Source organism: Spermophilus citellus, assembly GCF_964194105.1.
Source record: "Spermophilus citellus genome assembly, chromosome: X".
Taxonomy (NCBI): domain Eukaryota; kingdom Metazoa; phylum Chordata; class Mammalia; order Rodentia; family Sciuridae; genus Spermophilus; species Spermophilus citellus.
Genome location: NC_138190.1, coordinates 433,562 through 444,238, shown reverse-complemented (window position 1 = coordinate 444,238; position 10,677 = coordinate 433,562). Strand labels below are relative to the sequence as shown.

Genomic DNA, 10,677 nt, shown 5'->3' with positions numbered 1-10,677 from the left:
CCTGCAGGGCGGCCCCTGGCTGGCCTCAGTGCTGCAGGGTGTCCCCTGCTGTCACCCTGTCTGTTGCCACACGCTTCCCCTCTCTCTCGTGGCTCTCTTCTCTCTTCTTCCCATAAGGACACCTGTGTGACCCCAAGCCCCGTCCCCGTCCCCAGAACCAGACTGGAGGAGCCCCAAGGGGAAGGGGGCGAGGAATCGGCAGGGACGTCACTGTCCCCTCCTCGGGGTCTTCTGCCCGTGTCCCTGTATCCACAGGAGCATGAGCTGCCTGGGTGTCCCCATGGGGCTACGTGAGGTGACGTGAGGGGGACAGAGGCAGAGAGGACCGTCCCCGGCAGGTGCCGCTCACGGGGGTCGCTGGTGGCCATAGGGGTCAACCAGGGCAGCTGGGAGGAGGACCGAGGCCCTGTCCCCGGTGTGTCCCCTGCTGGGGCCTCAGCTCTGTCAGGACATAAGCAGGACACTGCGCCCCACGGGGGACCTCGGAAGACAGGGACCTGCCCACGGTCAGGGCAGAGCTGGGCTCCCGCCCGGTCCCTCAGCCGGGGGACGTCGCCCTGTGTAAGGACGAGACGCGCCCAGGACGGCGGCCATCCCCCCCGCCCCCGTCACACGAGCAGAGACCAGGGACGGACACACGTCTCTTTATTGTCCTCGGGTCCCAGGGTGGCCGGCTCCGGGCAGCGCCTTGGTGGCCAAGATGGCATCGTGGACGCCGCCCGTCCTGCGCAGCGCGAAGGCCCCGAAGCCGGCGGCCGCCAGCAGCGCACGGAACTGGGTGGCGGTCCTCTCGCGGCCCTCGGCCTGCAGCAGCATGTTGAGCGAGCCCAGCAGCGTGGCCAGCGGGCCCCGGCCGTCCGCGTCCAGCACGCGCTCCACCACCAGGACGCCGCCACCTGGGGGGGGGCGAGCCACTGTCCCTGGGCCCCAGAACGTGCCCAGGGCCTGGGGCCACCAGAACGGGTAACCGCAGGGGACAGCTGGGCACTCTCCCCAGGACACACAGAGGCTGTGGTCCAGGACCCAAGGGTCACCAGGATGGTGGCCTCAGAGGACAGCTGGGCACTGCCCCGTCACATGGAGAGGTCTGCTGACACGTGACGGACTGGCCCCCGAGGAGCCCCGGCCTTCTCCCTGATTGGTGGCTCTAGTGTCCGTTGGCCCTCGAGGCCAGCCTTGCAGTGGCCACTCCTCTTGGAGGACAGCCTACGGGACTCCCCACCCCTGTCACAGGAGGCCCCGCGCCCCACCCTGTCCCCTACCGGGCCTGCAGGCGAGGTGGACGCTGGCCAGCAGCCGGGAGCATCTCTCATCTGACCAGTCGTGCAGGACCCTGGCCAGGATGTAGAGGTCGGCCTCGGGGAGGGGGTCTTCAAAGAAGTCCCCTGCAACACACGGGAGGGTCCCGTCCGGCCGGCGTCACGGCGACCAGCAGGTCCAGTCTTGCAGAGGCGGACCCTGGGCAGCCCGGGTGACCGTCTCCCCCTGCAACGGGCCACGCGGGGATGGCGGACCCCACGGCCCGGGCCGGGGACACAGGCGATGGCCACAGAGCCCCAGACGCGGCCCCAGCGGCTGCCACCGAGAAGCTGGCCTGAGCCTGCTGCCCGTCAGGGCCTCTCCGAACTGACCAAGGGACGCCCGGGGACAGCTCGCAGGCCAGTACGGCGTCCAGCACTCGACTCTCAAAATCTTAGTTTTTTCCTGACAAATCCACAGGCGCCATCTTGGAGCGGCCACCTGTGTCCAGCCCCGACCCTGGGGATGGCGGTTGGCTCCCTAGGTCCCGGGCACAGAGGAGGTGGGACGGACGCTGCTGGGGACCGTCACCGAAACGTGGGGCTTGGGGACTTGAGATGACACGGGACGAGGGGACCTGGAGGGTCCGTGCGCCACGTCACTTGGCCCCCCCCCCCCGGAGTCCCCAGGACACCTACCTTCACGGAAGTCCACCTGCCCTTCCGTCTGCAGCGGGAGGTGGGCCCTCGCCGTCTGCACCACCTCGGGGACCTCGAAGACGGTGACCTGGCACCCGGGGTACAGAGAGGCGCACTCCTGGGCCAGCGCCCCGGCCCCACCTGGAAGAGACCACCGGCGTAGGACCATGGAGCGTGCCCAGCGTCACGCACTGAGCCACAGGCACAGCCGCTTGGGGGCCCTCTCTTGGCCCAGAGCCAGGTGTCCCAGCGGTGGCTCTGATGCCCGCGGGCCGTGAGGACGGGAGGCTGGGGCCTCGGTTCCCGTGTCTCTCGGGGACCTTCCTCAGCCTGTGGAACCAGCCCTGCGTGTGGCCCTTGGATCTGGGCTGCACGGGGCCATCTGTCACTGTGACAGGGTGCCTGAGGCAGGGCGCGTGGAAAGAATAGGGAAAAAAGGTTGGGTTTGGTTTTAATGCTGAGCCAGGGTCTCGCTGAGTGGCTGGGGCCTCGCTGAGTGATGAGCTTTGAACCCGCGATCCTCCTGCCCCGGCCTCCTGACCTCTGGGAGGACAGGCCTCGGGCCCAGGCCAGGGGAGGGGTAGCTCTCCAGCCCCCGGTTCTGGTGGTCAGCGGCTACAGCTGGTGGCGCTCTTCCTGGTGGTGCCCGGCGAGGGACATGGCAAGGGCGTGTTCTGGTCTCTGCCTGTCCTCGTACAGCCTCCAGGATGCCACCCAGGGGCCTCACCCTGATGGCCGTGCCCAGCCCTGACCCCTCTCCAAGACCCTCCACAGCGTGGGCCTGGGCTGCATCTGCGTCACGGCTCCCGGGAGGACTTAACGGGGACCTCAGGACACCTGCCCCGAGGGAGGGTCCCCTCGAGGGCACCTCCAACCTCTCAGAGGGAACAAGAGTGACGTGGTGGACGGAGCATCCACGCTCGGGGTGAGGGACACCTCGTCTGTCCCCAGGAGGCCCGTGGACCAGTGGCGCGTCCGAAGCTTGTGAGGAGAGCAATTCTCAGGACTCCGTGGGTGGCCCCAGGGTGGCCCATGGCCCGAGTCTCCAAGGGCCATTGAGAACCATGGCTCCACCCGGGCACCCTCCATCAGCATGGCCAGAGGGCCTCGGTGAAAACCAAGATGGCGCACGGGGTGTGGAGGCCAAGATGGCGCACAGGGTGTGGAGGCCAGGATGGCGCACGGGGTGTGGAGGCCAGGATGGCGCACAGGGTGTGGAGGCCAGGATGGCGCATGGGATGTAAAAACCAAGATGGCGCTTGGGGTGTGGAGGCCAGGATGGCGCACAGGGTGTGGAGGCCAGGATGGCGCACAGGGTGTGGAGGCCAGGATGGCGCTCGGGGTTTGGAGGCCGGGATGGTGCACAGCTGTGGAGGCCAAGATGGCACACGGGGTGTGGAGGCCAAGATGGCGCGTGGGGTGTAAAAACCAAGATGGCGCACAGGGTGTGGAGGCCAGGATGGTGCACAGATGTGGAGGCCGGGATGGTGCACAGGGTGGTCCCCAGGATGGTGCACAGGCTGCGCACTGTCCCCAGTGGGACTTCCATTCAGTCTGACTGGCGCACTCAGAGCGAGGGCCCGAGGCTCCGACGGGCAGGGAAGGGAGGGACTGGAGCGAGGTCCTGTCCATCTGGAGCGAGGTCCTGCCCATGGCCGACCCCAGGGGACGAGAGTGTCCCGCGCAGAGTCTCCCCTGAGCCCTGAGGAGCTGGCTGTGTTCTATGTCCACGTTCCCTGAAGGACCGAGGCTCCCTGCTCCAAACGTGGAGGTCCATGGAGAACTCCCGGCTCCCTGCGGCCACGGATGGGCAGCCGGCGGCCAGCGGGTTTGCGGTGTGGGTTCCCCAGATGCGGGAGCCTGGCAGGCCCTGGGGGCTAGTCTGCTTCGCCACTGTCCCCGCAGGCCATGATCAGAGGCTGGGTCCCCAGCCTGGAGCGGTCGGGAGGTGGCGGCACCTAGTGTGGACCTGAGGTCACTGGACCAGTGTGCTGCAGGGTCACTCTGACCCCAGGCTCGTCCTCTTCTTTCTCCTCTGCCACTCGCGCCCACCGTCATGTGCGGCTGCCCCAAGGCCCCACCTCCAAGACAGTGACCCAGAGTTGACTTTTCTCTTGACCAGTCGCATGTCTCGGGCCTTCGTTGCAGTGACCAGAAGCTGAGTGTCACAGGGCCACACGGGGAGGCACTGGGGGGCTCACGGGAGGCACTGGGGTGGTCCACCATCCACCGCTGACCCTGGTGGGCAGGCAGGGACTGGCTAGTTGGGAGAGTCTCGGTGACAGTCAGATGGAGGACGTCCCTAGTTGTTTGTCCGTGACCCTGGGCAGTGGAGGCAGTGGACACTGGCTTGGGGGGTGACGACCTATAAGACGAGGCTGGGTGTGTGGCCAGGAGGGACTGGCCTTCACAGGACGGTCAGGTCACCAGTGTTAGGGTGCAGCCATCGGGGTCCCCTAAAGCTCACAGGAGACCATGCAAGACGGTCCAGAGGTGGAATGAGTGGGTTAGGAGAGGTGTAGACTAATCAGTGGATTAATCCACTTGGATGGACTCACGGGGTGTAGACTAATCAGTGGATTAATCCACTTGGATGGGCTCACGGGGTGTAGACTAATAAGTGGATTAATCCACTTGGATGGACTCACTGGGTGTAGCTTAATAAGTGGATTAATCCACTTGGATGAACTCACTGGGTGTAGACTAGTAGTGGATTAATCCACTTGGATGGACTCACTGGGTGTAGCTTAATAAGTGGATTAATCCACTTGGATGAACTCACTGGGTGTAGACTCATAGTGGATTAATCCACTTGAATGGAATCACTGGGTGTAGCTTAATAAGTGGATTAATCCACTTGGATGGACTCACTGGGTGTAGACTCATAGTGGATTAATCCACTTGGATGGACTCCCTGGGTGGTGACTACAGCAGGTGGGGTGTGGCTGGAGGAGGGGGTCCCTGGGCTGTTTCTTGGGGGTCTCTGTCCTGTCCCTGGTGAGCAGAGCTCTCTCTGCTCCCTGGTGCCCTGTCCTGAGCGGCTCTCCTCCTCCAGGCCCTGCCGCCATCTTGTTCTGCTCCCCTGGGGCCAGAGCCATGGAGTCGGCCACCAGGGACTGGACCTCGGACACCGTGAGCCCCAGAGAGACTCTTCCTCCTCTAATTGTTCTTGTGGGGTCTTTTGGTCACAGTGACACCCAAGCTACCTGAAGGAGCGTCACTTCCTACTTGAAGGAACTGACCAGTCCTGGGGTTGGCGGCCCCTCGGGTCACTGGGACCCCAGGCTCTTCCTCTTCCTCTGCAAGACCCCAGGCATCAGAGCGTCCCCTGAAATCCGTGGTGAATACTTTCCCCGGACACAGCAGGAAGGACAGTGCCCACGTCCGAGGACACTCACCCCCGAGGTCGCAGACGCGACGGAACGGGGACAGGTCGAAGGCGGTCAGCACCCGCCGCCCGTCGACGCTCCAGATCTCCTGCAGACCTTGCGTGAACTGCAGCCGCTCGGCCGGGGACCTGGGTGCGGGACGGCGCTGGTCAGGCTCAGACCGAGGGTCCCGACCTACGCCTCGCAGGGTGACGCGGCACCGGGACCCCAGGACTGGACGCCGGCAGCCCTAGTGCGGCCACCAGGTGCAGCTCCGGGAACCTGGAGGGGCCTCGGCGTCCACTACGGTCCCTGCAGGACCTGCTGGAAGAGGGTCCCCAGGGTCCCTCAGGAGAGGTGAGGGCAGCTCCTACCCGCCCCCAGGGCCCAGAGGGAGGATGGACAGGGCAGGAGGGGACGGGGCAGGAGGGGACGGGGCAGGAGGGGACAGGGTCCTGCCCAGAGCTCTGGGGTCCCTGGGGCTGTACAGAGGCCTCTCTGTGGCTTTGCTTCCCAGAGGGAGGGGACAGAACGGAGAGGGGGAGGGACAGGAAGAGAAGCCGGGAACATGGCCATCGAAGGGCCACTGTGCTGCAGTCTGACCCCAGGGGAGGTGTCCCTTGAATGGCCACTGTACCATGGCAGGACACCAGAGCTTCTCCAGCGGCTGGTCCCCGTCCCAGTGTGAGCCAAGTCGGGGCGGGGACGGGCAGCTCTGGGGACCTGGGACCCCACGTCCACTTTCTGCTGGGCTTGGGCACCTGAGCCTGGACGGAGGGCAGATGGCCCCTCTCAGGACCGGATCTGTGTCCACGGGCACAGGGACAGGGATGGGGACGGGGCGGTGGCAGGGCGGGTTGTCCATGACACCTCGGGTGCCTCTGTGCCTCGTCCCTCCAGGTGCAGGGGACCTAAGGAAGGACCGTCTGTCGGCTGGGGCTGTCACCTGTAGATGGCCGAGAACAGGTCCCCCGCAGGGACGCCGAAGGCCCTCAGGTACTGGTTGCTGCCCTGTCTGAGGAGCAGGAAGGTGCCGTCACCCTCGGACATTGTGAGCATCCGCGGGAGGACCCAGAGATGCCCTGTCCCCTCACCCTGTCCCCTCACCCGCGGATCCCCCTGCAGAGCTGACCACTGCTTCTCCGGTGCAGCTCTCCGGTGTCCGGCATCTGGGCACAGGCTCAGCCTCCCCCCCTGCAGGGCCCAGTGTGGACAGCTCCCCTGCTGGCCACCACACCTGCCCCTCCCCCGGGGGTCACCGCCCCAGCCCCGGCCCCACCTGAGCCCCCGGGGACGGCTGAGGCCCGCCCACCTCACGGCGTCGGCCAGGTGAGCCCAGCAGCGGTAGGTGGTGCTGCCCAGGTACCGGAGCATGGCGCGCTGGCCCGTGGGGCTGCGGCTGGTCAGGTAGGCGCGGGCCATCTCCGAGTTCGCGTACCGGGCTGGACAGGCGGGGAGGGCGGGGACCCGTCAGAGTGGACGTCACGGCGGCGTGGCGTCCCCAGCGCGGGGCACGCGACCTCCACACGACGCCCCAGGGCAGCCCTGCGGGTGGGGGCGGCCGGGAGGAGTGGGCGCGGATGGGCAGCGGGCAGCCCTGTGGGGGTCCTCACTCCTGGTGCGCTCGGGCAGGGCGCAGTGCGCCCAGGGACCCCGTGGGGAGGGCGGACCGTCCACAGGGACCCCGTGGGGAGGGCGCAGTGCGCGCAGGGTCCCCCTGGGTGAGGGCGCAGTGCGCGCAGGGTCCCCTCCGGGAGGGCGCAGTGCGGGCAGGGACCCATGGCCACCTGCTCTGCGCCTTTCCCATTACGTAGGTCCGAGGGGCGAGTCCTGGCTCCAAGAAGGGGCAGCCTCCCTGTCCCCCGGGGTTCTCTCAGGGCAGCCCCAGTGTCCCTTGGAACGGGGCACGGGCTCTCCCTAAGTCCAGGGGATGGTGCGGCCCGGGGTCGCCCGACCCTGAGCAGTACGGGGACAAGTGGTGGATGCCGCAGGTCAGAGGTACACAACTGGGGGTCAGCGCCCAGAGGACCACATAGACCTGGTTCTGCATTCACAGTGCCCCTCAGCGGAGGGACACGGGCCTGCCCCTTCCTTCCCGGTTCTGTCACTGTGACCAAGAACCTTAGAAAACCCACTGAAAAAACACGAAACTGTTCTTTGGCTCTTGGTCACTTGTGGTGACCATCGGGTCTGTGGCCAGGCGGGGCATCATGGCAGGACCGCGTGGTGGACCACAGCAGCTCTGCTCGAGGCGGCCAGGAATCAGGCAGAGAGAGACAGAGGAAGAGACTGGGGTCCCAGGGTTCCCCTGCAGGCCACGCCCCCAGTGACCTCACCTCCCGCTAGGCTCCACCTCTTAAAGGCCCACGGCCTCCCAGAGCCGCAAGCCCTACAGCGCCCCTGGTGGGCGGGGAGCAGCTGTCCACGGTGACCCGCTGGCCCTCTCGCCCTCCCCCACGACGGCAGCTCACCCGTCCCCCCGCGGGTGTCCACGTCCAGCAGCCGCAGGGGCACACAGGCTTCTAGCAGCAGCTCTGTCCCCCAGGGGCTGGCGCCCAGGCCTTCGGAGATGGCCGCCACGTCCAGGGGCCCCGGGGCCTCGGCCAGCAGGTCAAAGAGGCCCAGCTCGCAGGCGGCGAAGAGAACCTGCGGAAAGGCCAGGGCGTCCTGGTGACCGGGGCATCCTGGTGACCGCCCGGGGATCCCCCAAGGCCCGGATTCTGATTCCCTAAAGGACCATTGCCAGCGGACTCTGGGCTCTGAGAGAGGTGGCACGGGTCGGGCTCGTGGGTGACCTTCTGGGCCATCTGCCGACGTCATCCTGAGGGCAGGAGCTGGCCCAGGAGGCCCCGGAATCTGGGTGATGACGTCCAGGAGACGCAGGGGGGTGGCCAGGGCTGAGCAGGCGGTGGACAGTGCCTGGGTGCCTTGCGGAGGAGGGAGAAGTCTGACTCGTCTGTTATCATTCTTTATTTCTGTGACTCGGGCGGGACGCACTGTGACACAATGACAAACTCCCTGAATCCAAGCCGGACGTGGGTGCCGCTTGAGCGGCTTGGGAGGCCGGGGCAGGAGGAGGGCGAGTTGGAGGCCAGCCTCCAGAAGTCCGATCCTGAACTAATGAACACAGAGGGCTGCGGGCGGGCTCAGTGGAGGACGTCCCTGGGTTCCAGGCCAGTGACCCCGGCCAAGGTGGCCGCTTCTTAGATTCCACGTAGAATTGTCACATGGCGGAGCATGAGACTCAAAAAGAATGAGAAGCAGGGGCCCAAGGCTGTCTGCGTATTAGAGTGGCCACCTGGGTCCCGGAGCCCAGAGGGAGGAGCAGCCCAAGTGGCCACCAAGGGATGAAAACACAACGTGGCCATCTGCACGGTGGAATAGTGCTCAGCCATGAAAAAGGAACGAAGCCCCTGTTCAGGCTACAACATTTCAACCTTGGAAACAGGTCAAACGAAAAATGGGACAGTCCCCAAGACGAGGAGGGTCCAGTGCCATCTCTGTGGAGCATCGGACAGGTGGGTCCCTAGGACACAGGTGCCTGTCGGTAGGGTGTCGAGAGGCGCTGCGCCACATGGACCCACCGCGTCCCACGACTCGGGTCAACCCTCTCCCCCTCCTGTGCTGGCCGACTCTCTGCCCGTGACGCTGAGGTCATGTCCTACTTCCCTCCTTTTGGGGGGTGGGGACGGAGCCCAGGGGTGCCTCACCACGTCCCCATTCTCTCTTGTCTTACTTAGAGGCAGCGCCTGGCTGAGTTGCTGAGGCTGGCCTCCACCGGGCGGTCCTTGTGCCTCAGCCTCCAGAGCCATGGGTCACGGCGTGCACCCCTGCGGCCAGCAGAGGGCAGCATGATGACAACACTATTGTCCATCTGTCCACTGTGTTTTAATGACGATGACAATAATGGACCCACAGCCCTGACAGTTCCCCGTCCCTGCAGTCCCCTCCGGGTGGCCCTCACGGGTGGCCTGCTGTGTCCCCAAGTCTCCTGCTCTTCTCTGGGGGCGGCACCAGCTGCTGGCTCTGCGAGGCTGCCCTGGCCTCCTCCTGTTCAGGAGGCTGGAGGCCGTCCTGTGGACGCCCGAGACCTGGGGCCGTCCTGCTGGGGGCAGCTGAGTGACCGCGCGAGCCTCGCGTCCAGCTGGTTCTGTGGAGGCCGCTGATCCTCCCTGTGGTCAGAGGGTTGGGCCGCGGAGCTGGGGCCCAGTCAGCTGCCCCGGCCACCTGCTCTGTGGAGAGTGCGCCAGGTGCGCGGGGGCCGCGGCCGACCTCGACCTGTCAGGTGGAGGTGACGCTGCCGGGTGGGCGCTGAGGCCGCGGGGGGAGGAGGCGGGTTGACCCTGTTCTGCCAGCTGGACCCCCTCCTGGCTGCCAGGGGGCTGGCCCCCGTCCTCTGGGGTCTCACTGACTGACGGCCCTGGGGGGGGCTTACTCTGCTGGACGGGCTGTGACTTTTGTCCCCTGGACAGACTGCGTCCCCCCCCGAGCTGCCCGCCCCCTGCTCTGTTGGGTCCTGCTGGGGGGGTGACTTGTCCTCTGGGGACCCTGCCCTGGCCATGGCTCTGTCACAGGAGCTGGCCCACGTCCTGCTGTGACTGCGGCTTCCTCAGTGACGTCCTCTGCTCCCTGCGTGGGGACGTCTTATGGCCCTACGGTCGCCCTGCGGACAGGGTGGCCCCCACACCACAGAGAGCGGGGGGGGGGGGAGCATTCGCTCATTTTGGGGGGCACTGGACCCCCGAGCCCCGCCCCCACCCTGTTTTGCATTTTATTGAGGGACAGGGTCTCCCTGAGCTGCTCAGGGCCTCCTGTGGCGGAGGCTGGCTCTGACCTCCCGTCCTCCTGCCTCGGCCTCCCAGCCTCCCGAGCGCTGGGTCCACAGGGGAGCGCCACCTGCCCAGCGCCTGTTCGAGACCGTCCTCCTGCAACCCCACGGGAGGTCCCCACGGGGTCCCTGGGCAGTGACCGGCTCTTCCTGGGGCTGTGCGGGAGGCGCAGCGGGTCCCACCCCCGCCCTGGCGCCCCGCGGGCTCCTACCTGGGAGACCATGAAGCCGTGCGCATGCTCCTGCAGGAGGCGGAAGGCGGGGTCCAGCGTGGAGCCCATGGTCCCGTCTGAGCCCCTGGTCGCTGCTCCAGGGAGCGCCGGCCCCGTGCGTGCGCCAGCTGGGGGACCGCACCGTGGGGCAGGCGCCTGAGCCCGGGACGGACTCCCCAGGAACCAGGGCCTTATCTAGGGATCACGGGGCCGAGGGGCCGGCCATCTGCTCTCTGCCCGGGTGTGCACACGCCCCGCGGTCGCCAGGGGAACGCAGGACGCCACCTCGGCCGTCAGCAGACAGAGGACACCGGAAACCAAGATGCTCCCCG

At 66.7% G+C, this 10,677-nt stretch overlaps 1 protein-coding gene across 1 annotated transcript; it reads right to left on the bottom strand.

Moving 5' to 3' along the window:
• Window positions 1-645: 645 nt before the first annotated feature.
• Window positions 646-10,458, bottom strand: ASMT (acetylserotonin O-methyltransferase; the record flags this gene model as incomplete). The annotated part of the gene is made up of 8 exons (XM_081276889.1): window positions 10,346-10,458; window positions 7,777-7,951; window positions 6,618-6,747; window positions 6,252-6,320; window positions 5,336-5,454; window positions 1,938-2,078; window positions 1,263-1,385; window positions 646-896 (listed from the first exon to the last, which is right to left on the bottom strand). Exons 1-8 carry the CDS (start codon window positions 10,412-10,414, stop codon window positions 646-648), a joined length of 1,077 nt encoding a protein of 358 aa, XP_081133015.1. The 5' UTR covers window positions 10,415-10,458.
• Between the last annotated feature and the right edge of the window lie 219 nt (window positions 10,459-10,677).